This window comes from Mobula birostris, chromosome 2 (genome assembly GCF_030028105.1).
Source record: "Mobula birostris isolate sMobBir1 chromosome 2, sMobBir1.hap1, whole genome shotgun sequence".
NCBI classification, from domain to species: domain Eukaryota; kingdom Metazoa; phylum Chordata; class Chondrichthyes; order Myliobatiformes; family Myliobatidae; genus Mobula; species Mobula birostris.
The window spans coordinates 74,041,656-74,055,573 of NC_092371.1; the positions used below are offsets into that span (position 1 = coordinate 74,041,656).

At 44.9% G+C, this 13,918-nt stretch overlaps 1 protein-coding gene across 3 annotated transcripts in view; it reads left to right on the forward strand.

Moving 5' to 3' along the window:
- Positions 1-13,918, forward strand: part of plcg1 (phospholipase C, gamma 1) — a 190,946-nt gene that overhangs the window by 133,601 nt on the left and 43,427 nt on the right. For all 3 annotated transcript variants that reach the window (XM_072242980.1, XM_072242971.1, XM_072242988.1), the window contains 5 exons: positions 2,011-2,179; positions 5,990-6,109; positions 8,984-9,085; positions 9,891-10,078; positions 13,028-13,228. In XM_072242980.1, coding sequence (XP_072099081.1) covers positions 2,011-2,179; positions 5,990-6,109; positions 8,984-9,085; positions 9,891-10,078; positions 13,028-13,228 — 780 coding nt within the window. The remainder of the gene's footprint in view (positions 1-2,010; positions 2,180-5,989; positions 6,110-8,983; positions 9,086-9,890; positions 10,079-13,027; positions 13,229-13,918) is intronic.

Below are 13,918 nucleotides of genomic sequence, written 5' to 3' on the forward strand. Positions count from 1 at the left end.
ACTTAAGACATAGGAGCAAAATTGGGCCATTTGGACAACGAGTCTGCTCCGCCATTTGATCATGGTTAATTTACACTCAGTGGCCATTTTATTAGGTACATCAGTGGAACTTGGCATGGTCTTCTACAACTGTAGCCCATCCTCTTCAAAGTTTATGTATTGTGTGTTTCAAAATGCTCTTCTGCACCCCACTGTTGTAATGCTCAGTTAAATGAGTTAGTCACCTTCCTGTCAGTTTGAGCCAGTCTGTCCATTTTCCTCTGACCTCTCTCATTAACAAGGCACTTTCGCCCACAGGACTGCCACTCACTGCAGTTTCTCACACCATTCTCTGTAAACTCTAGAGGCTGTTGTGTGTGAAAATCCCAGGAGGTCAGCAGTTTCTGAGATACTCCATCCACTTCATCTGGAACCAACGATCATTCTACTGTTAGAGTCACTTAGGTCACATCTCTTCCCTAGTCTGATGTTTGGTCTGAACAACAACTGAACCTCTTGACCATGTCTGCATGTTTTTATGCATTTAGTTGCTGCCACATGATTGGCTAATTAGATATTTGCATTAATGAGCAGGTGTACAGTTGTATCTATTAAAGTGGCCACTGAGTCTATTTTCCCTCTCAACCCTATTCTCTTGCCTTCTCCCCATAACCTTTGACACCCTTATTATTCAAGAACCTATTTAAATACACCCAGTGACTTGACCTTCACAGCCATCTGTGGCAATGAATTCCACAGATTCACTACCCTCTGGTTAAAGAAATTTCTCCTGATCTCCGTTCTAAATGAATATCCATCTATTCTGAGGATGCAAAATGCCGGAGGAACTCAGCAGGTCAGGCAGCATCTATGGAAATGATTAACTGTTTCATGCAGAGACCCTTCTTCAACCCAATTCTGAGGCTGTACCCTTTGGTCCTAGACTCTCTCATTATTGGAAACATCCTCTCCGTGTCCAATCTATCAACACCTTTCATTTATATGCCAGTCTACACATTTATTAGTCATGTGAACAACAGATGTCCTTCTGTCCAAAACCTCTGGTGGCAGCTGCTCTTGAATGTTCAGGCTGGTACTCTCATTGCAGTTTCTGCAGAGAGTTTAGCACAGTTTTTTTTAAGCATCCTATTTGGCCCAACTCCAGATTTTAAGCATCCAGTGTGAAGGGATGACACCGAGACTGTGTGTGAGAGTCTACAGACATTCAGAGGTAGCTCTGTCACCTGTGTTGTGCCATCACAGAATGCCAGCATCAATGTTCAAAGTAGATTTAATATCAAAGTACATTAATGTTTCCATATAATAACTTGCAGGCACTTACAGGAAAAAAGAAAAGAAATACAATAGGATTTTAAGAAAAACTGTACATAAATAGACAAAGACTAGCAAACGACCAATGTACAAAGAAGACTAGCTGTGTGGGAAAAAAAGTACTGAGCACATAATTTGCAAGGAGTCCTTGAAAGTGAGTCTGTAGATTGTGGAATTGTTCAGAGTAGGGGTGAGTGAAGTTATCCACAACTTAAGGAGCCTGATGTTTGTAGGGTAATTACTGTTCCTGAACCTGATAGTGTGGGACCTAAGGCTTCTGTACCTCCTACCTGATGGTAGTAGAGAGAAGAGAGCTTGGCCTAGACAGTGGGGGCATCCGGTTGCTTCCATAGCGAGTTTGTTGCCTACTCCTGTGTCCAGCTTTTCAGCATTGAGATCTGACAGCCTTTGAAACAAACGGAGTAATTACTCGCAAAATGGTGAAACTAGCAGCAGGGGTAGTGAATCATTCTGTTCCCCTTAAGTCCTTCACAGCATCAATGTGATGGACGTCTTGTGGCTGAGGTCTGTGTGCATTCATATTGACACCAGTGTTAGATTCAGTAGCAACAGCATTAGTGTCAGATGAGGCCATGCTCAGAGTCACCTGAGGCATCACCATCCCCAATTATCTAACCTGGGGATTCTGCCTCCCACCCAGCCCTTAGAACATTAATCTTACCTTCTGTCTCTCGGCAGGTATCCTGTAATCCTGTCCATCGAAGACCACTGCAGTATCGTTCAACAGCGAAACATGGCTAATGCTTTCAAGAAGGTTTTCGGCGACATGCTGCTCACCAAACCAGTTGACGTCTCTGCAGATGGACTCCCGTCACCCAATCAGCTTAGGAGAAAATTCCTGATTAAGGTCAGCAGATTGTCTTTGATCCTTGCTGTTTGCTTTGATCCATTCAGAGAAGGTACAGAAGAGATTTAGGAGAATGTCTGCAAGAATGAGAAACTGGAGATATTGGCATCAAGAGGAAAGAAATAGTTATTAAGAGGTGTATAAACAGTGCATCTTTACTGTGAACATAGAATAATACAGCCCAGTACAGATCCCTCATCTCATGATGTTCTATCAACCTTTTAACTACTCTTTGATTAGTCTAACACTTCCATTTTGCATAGCCCTCCATTTTCTTTTCATCCCTGTGCCTAGCTAAGAGTTTCTGTAATGTCTCTGCCTCTGCCGACTCCCCTGGCAGCACATTCCACACACCCACCATCCTCTGTTTAAAAAAAAACCTAACTCTGACACCCCCTTATACTTTCCTCCAATCACCTTAAAATTATGCCCTCACGTATTAGCATCTGCTCTCCGGGAAAAAAGACGCTGGGTGTCCATTCTATCAATGTGGTGGTAGAACATAAGAACATAAGAAATAGGAGCAGGAGCAGGCCATCCGGCCCATCGAGCCTGCCCCGCCATTCAATAAGATCATGGCTGATCTGTCCGTAAACTCAGCTCCATCTACCCGCCTTTTCCTCATAACCCTTAATTCCCCTACTACAGTATCTAACTGTATCTTAAATATATTTAGTGAAGAAGCCTCAATTGCTTCCCTGGACAGAGAATTCCACAGATTCACTACTCTCTGGGAAAAACAGTTTTGACAAGCAGTGCTGATGGGATACAGATTCAAAGCAGATGTTGATAAATGCAACACACATCAAAGTTGCTGATGAACGCAGCAGGCCAGGCAGCATCTCTAGGAAGAGGTACAGTCGACATTTCGGGCCAAGACCCTTCGTCAGGACTAACTGAAGGAAGAGCTAGTAAGAGATTTGAAAGTGGGAGGGGGAGGGGGAGAACTCCCGTCGAAGAGAAGATTTAAACTTCTTCAGTATAGGCATCATGGAAGAGGCTTCGCAGTAGTGAATTTAAAAACGTAAACACGAGGAATTCTGCAGATGCTGGAAATTCAAGCAACACACGTCAAAGTTGCTGGTGAACGCAGCAGGCCAGGCAGCATCTCTAGGAAGAGGTACAGTAAAGTTCACTACTGCGAAGCCTCTTCCGTGATGCCTACACTGAAGAAGTTTAAATCTTCTCTTCGACGGGAGTTCTCCCCCTCCCCCTCCCACTTTCAAATCTCTTACTAGCTCTTCGTTCAGTTAGTCCTGACGAAGGGTCTCGGCCTGAAACGTCGACTGTACCTCTTCCTAGAGATGCTGCCTGGCCTGCTGTGTTCACCAGCAACTTTGATGTGTGTTGCTTGAATTTCCAGCATCTGCAGAATTCCTGTTGTTTATGTTGATAAATGCATCCAGTTCTAGTCATTAGAAAGGATGTGGTGGCTGTTCCTATCAACAAATGGTTTGAAGCCACAGAGGGACAACTTCAATGCAAACACGGATTTAGACCAAGTCTGACTTTGATCTGAACTCAATGCTTGTAGAAATATTTAAGGCAGAGCTAGTCAGGGTTTTAGGTACTTAAAAATTAACTTTTAAAGCTGCACCCAGATGTTCACTGTGTTCAATTCCGGTCACCTCATTATAGGAAGGATATGGAAGCTTTAGAGAGGGTGCAGAGGAGATCTACCAGGATGCTGCCTGGATTAGAGAGCAGGTCTTATGAGGATAGTTTGAGTGAGCTAGGGATTTTCTCTTTGGAGCGAATGAAGGTGAGAGGTGACTTGGGAGAGGTGGACCAGATGATGAAAGGTATAGTTCAAGTGGACAGCCAGAGACCTTTTCCCAGGGCAGAAATGGCTAATACGGGGGCGGGGGGGGTGCATAACGTTAAAGATATTGGAGGAAATTATAGGGTGTGTACACAGTTAGATTTTTTATAGAGAACGTGGTGGAACATGCTGCCAGAAGTGTTAAGGCAGATACATTAGGGACATTTAAGAGACTCTAGGTAGGCACCCGGATGAAAGAAAAATGGCGGGAAATGTGTGAGGTAAGGGTTCAGAGGTTCCCAACATGGGGTCCATGGACCTATCGTTGAATGGTATTGGTCCACTACATAAAAAAGGTTGGGAACCCTGCATTAGATTGCTCTTAGAGCTGGTTAAAAGGTCAGCACGGCATTATGGGCCAAAAGGCCTGCACTGTGCCGTGTTGTTCTATGTTCAGCATCTGAGGAAATGTCTGTAAGAAGAGAAGCAGAGTTGACGTCGGTTAACTGATTCTCTTTCCATGGATGCTGACTGTTTCCAATATTTTCAGCTTTCACCATCTGCAGGTTGTTTTTCAAGTTCTGGCCTCAAGCAAGGGAAATATGAAAGGTACTTCCCAACAAACGTCCTCAGATTTTATAAAGCTTCATTGATTTAATGTTCACTCTTTTATATATATGGTTTTTTTTTATATATTCTGTATATTTTTTTATTGAGAAACAGTGCAGAATAGGCCCTTCCAGCCCTCAAGCTACAAAACCCAGCAATCCCCCGATTTAACCCTAGTCTAATTACGGGACAATTTACAATGATCAATTAACCCCACCAACCTGGTATATCTTTGGACCGTGGGAGGAAACTGGAGCACCCAGAGGAAACCCATGCGGTCACGGGGAGAACGTACAAACTCCTCATAGGCAGTGGCAGGAGTTGAGTCCGGGTCACTCTACAGTATCATAGTCCAGGTTCAATTCCTGCCATTGTCTGTGTCTGTAAGAAGTTTGTATGTTAACCTCTGTGACTGTTTAGGTGTCCTCCTGCATTCCCAAGACATACGAGTTAGGAACAAGGGTCTCGGCCTGAAATGTTGACTGTTTATTCATTTCCATAGAAGCTGCCTGACCTGCTGAGTTCCTCCAGCATTTTGTGTGTGTGGCTGAGTTGTGGGCATGCTGTGCTGGTGACGGAAGTGTGGTGATCAAATTAAAGGAGGTAGGGTGATCCCAACAGAACAGTGTGTGCTCTTGACTGATTGAGTTGGTTTGAGGCTCGGTGGATCATCTGCCCATGGGGGGAGGTCGGCTGACCTTGGCATATTCCTGCATTTGAAACCTGGACCTGAGGTGTGTAGGGGATAGAATGTCAACATCCTCAGGTTGTGTTGGTCGTTGACTCAATTGACACATTTCACTGTATGTTTCGATGTACATGTGACCAATAAACCTAAACTTTTTCCTTAATTTTCACTCTCCGAGTGGATCACAACCTTGTCGTGGCTTAAAGGCTTGCGTGCCTCAGTGATCCGGAGAGCTATGTTGGCTGGAGTCAGGGCTTTATGCTGCGGTAGGGTCACCCATGCCAACAGGTCAATGGGTAGAGGTCAGACTGAGAGTGGTCCACTGATCCTCCGGATTCAGGGGCTCAGCTAAGGGGTAGCAACCCTGACTGGTCAAACAAGACTGTTTCGGAAGCAGCAATAAAGAAACCTCCTACAGCTAAGTGTGACGGTATTCCTGAGTCTCTACCTGGAGCTTGCATGATTGACAGTAGCGAAACTGAGTCACTGACACGATGAAGGAAGCCCTGAACACCACCAGAGATGGAGGACCTTCATTGCTGCCCTAAATGCAGCGGCATAACGGGCAGCGAGTAAGTTTTTCTTAATGTTCACTCTTCAGTGTATGGCGGGGCTGTGTGCTCTATCTGTGCGTGTTTAGAGATGCTTGTATATTGAGTATTTTGCCGTGCCTTGTCCTGTGGATCCCTGTCCTGTATCTTTGTCCAGGCTCTTGCTCTGATCATGGCTCCTGTCCCTCTCTTTCTTGCAGCATAAAAAACTGGCTGAGGGCAGTGCTTACGAGGAGGTGTCGAACTCTGCGTACTCGGAGAACGATATCAGCAACTCGATAAAGAATGGGATCTTGTATCTTGAGGATCCAATCAATCACGTGAGTCCCAATCTACTCTTTTGCCAGCAGTTCAGAGTCAGAATCAGGTTTAGTATCACCAGCACGTGTTGTGAAATGTGTTGTCTGTGCGGCAGCAGTACAATGCAAGACATAATAATAAAATCGTGAATTACGGTACGTAAAAGTAGTGAGGTAGTGTTCATGGGTTCAATGGCCATTCAGAAACCAGATGGCAGAGAGGAAAAGCTGTTCCTGAATCATTGAGTGTGCCTTCAGGGTTCTGTACCTCCTTCCTGATGGTCGCGATGAGGAGAGGGCATGTCCTGGGTGATGATGACGGGAATGTGGATGTTGATGTCAATTTATTGTTCACCTACAGTTGCCCCTTGAATTTCTATTGTCATTGTGATAAAGTTGTATGCATAATGGTGAATACACATGCATGAGGTTAGGATTTAGGGATGAGGGGATTGAGGGGTCAGGGGAAGAAGGCGGAGAGTTAGGGGGAGGAGCCGGACGTTGATGTTCAAGACGGATTGCTCTTAGGCTGGGGGCTAGTGATCCCCAAAGACAAATGTTCAAACAGTCTACGTGCTACGAGAATGAGGGCCAGTGACCCCTGAGGTCAGCATGTCCTGGAGTTAGTTAGACCTGGGATTGGAGGCCTGAGGCCAGTTGGAAGGTTCTGAGGTGGGGGGCCTGTGGTTGGCACGTTCAGGGGTTGAAATCCAGAGGTTAGCAAGTCCAAGGCCTGGGCTAGGATTGGCGGTCAGAGGCCTGGAGGCGGCCTGTCGCGGGGTTGGAGGCCCGTGTTTGTGTGCGCGTGCGCGCGTGAGAGAAGGGGGAGGTGGGAACATACTTGTTCTGCTGTCGTTGTTGCTGGTTTTTGTATGTTGAATGGACATCTTACACGAAAACGATGATCTCTTGACCTCACAATTTACCTCATGTTATTTTGCCGAAGATTGTGAGCTTATTATGTTTGTGTCGGAATGCGTGGCGACACTTGCGGGCTGGCGCCAGTACATCCTTGGGTTGTGTTGGTAGTTAACGTAAATGAAAAATGTTGCTGTATTTTTTTATACATGTGATAAATAAATCTGAATCTGATCTAATCTACCAATTTGGACTTGGGGATGATGAAAGAGCTGCAAGTCAGGCAATGTGAACCCCTCCTGAATTTTTTCCTGTTTCAGTACAGTAGAGTTCATTCCACTCAATGCTCCACCAAGGCTTCGATGTACCTGAATATTTGACCTCACATTTTAGCTCATCATGGCGCTTGTACCTCATTGTCTGCCTGCACTGCACTCTCTCTGTAACGGTAACACTTTATTCTGCACTCTGTTATTGCTTTTCCCTGGTACTTGTTATGGGATGCACCCGACCACTTCAGCCTCTGGGGCTTTGACGCACTGATGTTCCGGGGTATGGATAAATTGCGCAGTGCCTTTAAAAATTCTGGCCCGCTCTGCTGATTGGTGGCCATGTTTTGGTGCCAAGATTCGGATAGCTAAAGAGCATCTGAACTCAGGTTCAGCGCTCAGTCATCAGCTCAACTTTGGTTCAGTCAGCAATTGCGTTTAGGATTTCTGCCGCTTTTGGATTCTGGTCTAGTCTTGTCAGGTTCTCATCTAGCATCTAGTCAAAAAATCTGTTCTCGTCTCAGTCTCAAAATTGTGTCTTGATTCTAATCTCAGATACTCCAGTACTTGTGTCTTTACCATCCTTGCCTTAGGCCTGTCAATGTACTTAGGCTTTGAAGTACTCTGTATGGATTTTATTATTGTCACGTTATCTCAGTAAATGTGACAATAGTAAACCAACTAGCAACTGTGATCCTACACATTCTGGGCCTTACGGTTCACATGGGGATGTAGCCCTTTCCCTTCCCTGTGGGAAACCTTGATATGTTTCAGATTTCCCATTGCCATCCTCCAGCGTTAACCTGTCTTCCTTGAGCTGAGAAAGGCTTGTAATCTTCCTTCAGAATTCAGACCAAGTCCAAACTTTGAAAGGAGCCTACCAAGGCACACTTTGAGCCTGAATATAGTGGCTCATTTCCCACATCAGAGATGTGAGTACAGAAATCTGGACTGAGACTGCAGTGTAGAACATAGAATATAGAACAGTGCAGCACGGTATAGGCCCTTTGGCCCACAGTGTTGTGCAGACCTTTTAACCTACTCTAAGATCAAATCTATCCTTTCCCTTCCCACATAGCCCTCCATTTTTCTATCATCCATGTGCCTTTCTATGAGTTTTTTAAATACCCCTTATGTATCTACCTCTACCACCACCTCTGGCAATGTGGTCCACACACACACCATTCTCTGTGTAAAGAACTTACCTCTGACATCCCCCCTATGGTTTCCTCCAACCACCTTAAAATTATGGCCCCATGTATTAGCCACTTCCACCCTGATAAAAAGTTTCTGTCCTCTCGATCTGTGCCTCTTATCATCTCTTACACCTCGATCAGTTAACTCTCATCCTCTTTTGCTCCAAAGAGAAAAGCACTAGCTCGCTCAACCTATCCTCATTGGACATGCCTTCTCGTCAAGGCAGCATCCTGGTAAATCTCCACTGCGCACTCTCTGAAGCTTCAACATCATGAAGTGTATTGCTGAGGGAGAGCTGCATTGTTGGAGAGTCTACCTATGGATGGCGTTAGGGTTTATTTTGGAGGGCTTCATTTGCTTCTGACTGAGACTTGCTCCATCTTGTACGTCGTTCATTCCCCTTGCCAGTATAGAATAGGAATTAAACTGTAAAGACTAATTTCTGTAGAGGTAACGGAGTAACATCTCCTGGAATTTTTGTACAGCCAGCTTTTGTTCATTCAGTAGGTATTGCTGATAATGGAGTCACTTGCTCTGTGCTTGCTGTTCTGTAATCTGTGTGTTTTCCCAGGAATGGAACCCACATTTCTTTGTCCTCACAAGCAACAAGGTTTATTATTCGGAGGAGACGACAGTAAATCAGACCAACGAAGATGAGGAAGAACAGAGAGAGGTAAGATAACTTACTCTTGGGTGTGGAAATCTAGTAGAAGCTGTAATCTAAAGGGTGTACAGCACAAGGTCAATAAGGCATGAACTAGCACAGGGGGTATCATTGGACCGGTAATCCAGAGGTATACAAGGGTTGCACAATAGCGGAGTAGTTAACATAACACTATTACGGCATCAGTGACCTGGGTCAGTTCCACTGCTGGACCATAACCTTCCGTACCCCTCCCATCCACGTACCTATCCAAACTTCTCTTAAGGGTTGAAATCAAACCTACATCCACCACTTGTGCCGGCTGCTCGTTCCACACTCTCACCACCCTCTGAGTGAAGAAGTTCCCCCTCATGTTCCCCTTAAACATTTCACCTTTCACGCTTAACCCACGATCTCTAGTTCTTGTCTCAGCGAACATACCTGCTTGCATTTACCCCTCATGATTTTGTATCAAATCTCCTCTCAATCTCTCCGCACTAGGGGATTTGCATACAAAGTGCTGGGTATTCCTGCAACAGAATTGCTGCCTAATGCTAAGCTTCCATCTGGAACTCTCATCTGCAGGGTAGCTGCTGAAAATCAGAATTATCATGCTAGATGAGTACTTTAGAATGTCCCTGCAAGGTCAAAGTATTGTGGACTTCTTTCCAAATTCCTACACCTTTGCTTTCTCCTCCAACTCTCCCACCCTGATTACACCAGGGGTAGGGGAGGAAATGCATGGGAGTGGGAAAGGGGTTGAATGGGTTTACCACGCAAGTCCTGTCCATTGGTTTGTACCCCGCACAATTCTAATGCCCAGACACCTTTCCAGCCCAGCATCGGCACGGACCTTCATGTGACGGAAAAGTGGTTCCACGGGAAGCTTGGCGCCGGGCGTGACGGCCGACAGATTGCAGAACGGCTACTCACAGATTACTGCCTGGAGACCGGAGCACCCAATGGCTCCTTCCTCGTGCGTGAGAGCGAGACGTTTGTGGGAGACTATACCCTCTCATTCGGGTAGGTTGAGATAAAATGTCCATGAGTATGATAATGGACTTGGAGCTTAGAGGACCAAGGTTTACCAGAAATTGTTTGAAGTCTAAAGTCAAGTTCAATATTATACACACAAGTACTTATACAGCATGCAGAGGTGCACTACCAGAAGTTTGGTATGGGCCCCCAGATCCTAAGAACTTTCTACAGGGGCACAGTTGAGAGCATCCTGACTGGCTGCATCACTGCCTGCTGCCTGGTATGGGAACTGTACTTCCCTCAGTCACAAGACCCTGCAGAGAGTGGTGCGGACAGCCCAGTGCATCTGTGGATGTGAACTTTCCACTATTCAGGGCACTTACCAAGACAGGTGTTTAAAAAGGGCCGGAAGGATCATTGGGGATCCGAGTCACCCCCACCACAAACTGTTCCAGCTGCTATCATCCAGGAAACGGTACTGCAGCATAAAAGCCAGGACTAACAGGCTCCGGGACAGCTTCTTCCATCAGGCCATCAGTCTGATTAATTCATGTTGACACAATTGTGTTTCTATGTCAGATTGACTGTCCTATTGTACATACTATTTATCATAAATTACTATAAACTGCATATTTAGATGGAGACGTAACATAAAAGATTTTTACTCCTCATGTATATGAAGGATGTAAGTAATAAAGTTAATTCAGTTCAATTCAATTCAATCTTACTTCCTGCAGCGTCACAGGAACACAGCATCAGAGTCAGATCTGTATCAAGGAGCAACTTTTTTTGCCATATACATTTACATTTATTAGGAATTCATTGTGTTGGTGTGACATGTAACAAAAATTAACAACACTCAACAATTATAAAGAATTATATAAAATGAAGTCAAAGGTGCCTGCATGTATTTACAATGTAAACAGCATTATAGAAAGTGGTGTAAAGTACAGTGTGGTGACGGTTTAATAGATAGAAGGGAATGGGTTCATTCAACTAGAATGGTTGACCAGATTAACTGCCAGGGGGAAGGGGGACTGGAACTTTTATTTACAATCATGCTGTTCTTTATGAATTTATGCACATTTAAATCACTGACAAGTCAGAATCAGGCTTCATATCACCGGCATATGGCACGAAATCTGTTAACTTTGTGACCACGGAATTTGTTGTTTTGTGGCAAGACAGGGAAAAAGAAGTACTACAAATTACAATAAAGAAATGAAGGAATCGATGAAAGGGGAATAGTGAGGTGGTGTTCGTGGCCCATTCAGAAATCCAGTGCTGGCTGAGAAGAAGCTGTTCCTGAAACATCGAGTGTGGGTTTTCTCCCTGATAGTGGTAATGAGAAGAGGGCATGCTGGGAGGGGTGAGGGTTCATAATGATGCATGATACCTTCTGTTGAATATGTCCTCAGTGGTGTGGGTGGTTTGTGCTTGTGATTACACTGTCTGAGACTATAATCAGAATTACCTTGTAGAAATAAAATGCTATGCAGTAGGATCATGGCATTATGCACGGCGGGGAAACAGGTCTGCCAGCCCTCTCCTACATCTCTGGCAGCTTGTTCCTTAAACCTACTTTCCTCTGTGTTGTAAAAGTCACGTCAGGTCCCTTTTAAATCTTTCCCCTTTCTCTTTTGGGTACTCCCCTACCCCAGGAAGAAGACCACCTACCTACCCTATTTGTGCAGTTCTTGATTTTACAAACGTCTGTTAAGTCATTTCTCAGACTCCTTTGGTCCAGGGATGAATGTCCTAACCTATCCACGCTGAGGTCTCCGTGGGTCAGGGTTGGCCATGGATGTTGCATTCTAGCAGTCTAGATATGCGGGCTAGGGCAGCACGATACGGAGGGCAAGCTGTGCCCATATGGCAAGCTCCCCCTCTCCACGCATCTGATGAACCCAAAGGAATGGCAGAGACTGATGCATTTCTTCAGCATTCCTCTTCCCCTTTTCTCTCTCTCACCTTATCCCCTTGCCCGCCCATCACCTCCCTCTGGTGCTCCTCCCCCCACCTTTTCTTTCTTCCGTGGCCTTCTGTCTCTTTCACCAATCAACTTCTAGCTCTTTACTTTGTCCCTCCCCTTCCAGGTTTCACCTATCACCTTGTGTTTCTCTCCACCACACCCACCCCCACCTTTTGAATCCACACCTCAGCTTTTTTTCTCCAGTCCTGCTGAAAGTTTTCGGCCCAAAACGTTGACTGTTCTCTTTTCCATAGATGCTGCCTGGCCTGCTGAGCTCCTCTAGCATTTTGTGTGTGTGTGTGTGTGTTGCTCGGATTTCCAGCATGTGCAGGTTTTCTCTTATTTGTGACAAATAAAGCTCTTCTTTCTTTTTTTCATCTTCACAGTTGAGATGATAACGTGGTGCTGTGTGGGAAGATACAAGGGTAGTTGTGCTGTACGTGAAAATAGAATTACAACATATGAGGAGATGAAAGGTTCTAAATGTATGTGAGAGAATGAGAGAGTTGGATGAGAAGCTACCATGACAATATGGTAGATGAGATGGAATTATAAATGCGTGGTGTGTGAGAAGATAAGGGAGTGTAATATTACAGAAAGCTGTTAAGGACTATGTGCCAAAGATGGTTTAGAGGCAGGGCTTCCCAATCTGGGGTTCACAGTATTGGCCCATGGCATAAAAAGATTTGGAATCCCATGGTTTAGAGGCAGTAGATGAATGCTAAAGAATAATGCTGCAGTTAATCAGTAGACAAAGCAAATAGTTTGAAATTGGTTTATTATTGTCATACTTACCAAGGTACAGTGAAAATCTTTGTTTTGCCTAACTATTCATACAGATCACGTCATTATGTAATGCATTGACCTCATGCTGGTTAAAAACAGTAACAGAATGCAGAATAGTGTTACATCCATGGGTATGGAATAAGGTGCAAGTTCTGCTATTTATCTGGGAGGTTTACTTCACTAGTGAACTGTTTATTTCTTGGAAATCAAAACAAAACTTCTGTCTTCTCCGCCAGGCGCTTTGGAAGAGTGCAGCACTGCCGAATCCATTCCCGACAAGAGGCAGGCAGCCCCAAGTTTTACCTGACGGACAACCTGGTGTTCGACAGCCTGTACGCCTTGATTTCGCACTACCAGAAACAGCCACTTCGATGTAACGAGTTTGAAATGCGTCTGACTGAACCAGTACCCCAGACCAACGCCCACGAAAGCAAAGAGTAAGTACCGTCTTAGCTTAGTCAGAATCTGGTTTAACATCACCGGCGTATGTCATGAAATCTGTTTTGTGGCATTGCAATACATAATAATAAAAAAAAACTGTGTATTACAATGAGTATATATTTAAAAATAGTGCAAAAAGAAAGGGGGGAAATATGAGGTAGTGTTCATGATTTTCTTGGCCATTCATAAGTCTGATGGCATAGGGAAAGACGCTGTTCCTGAATCATTGAGTGTGTGTCTTCAGGCTCCTGTACCTCCTCCTTCAAGGTAGCAATGAGAAGTGGGTATGTCCCGGATGATGGGGGTCCTCAATGATGGATGCCTCCTTTTAGAAGCATCACATTTTGAAGGTGTCCTCGATGCTGGGGAGGTAGTGCTGATGATGGAGCTGACTGAGTTTACAACTTTCGGTAGCTTTTTTCCGATCCTGTGCAGAGCCCGCCCCATAGCAGACATTGATGCAACCAGTTAGAATGCTGTCCACAGTACATCGGTAGAAATTTGCTAGTGTCATTGGTGACACCTCAAAGCTCCTCGAACTCCTAATGAAATATAGCCACTGTCATGCCTTGCTTGTAACAGCATCGATATGTTGGGCCCAGGTTAGATCTTCTGAGATGTTAACACCTAGGAACTTGAAACCGCTCACCTTTTCCACTGCAGATCCCTCGATGAGGACTGGTGTG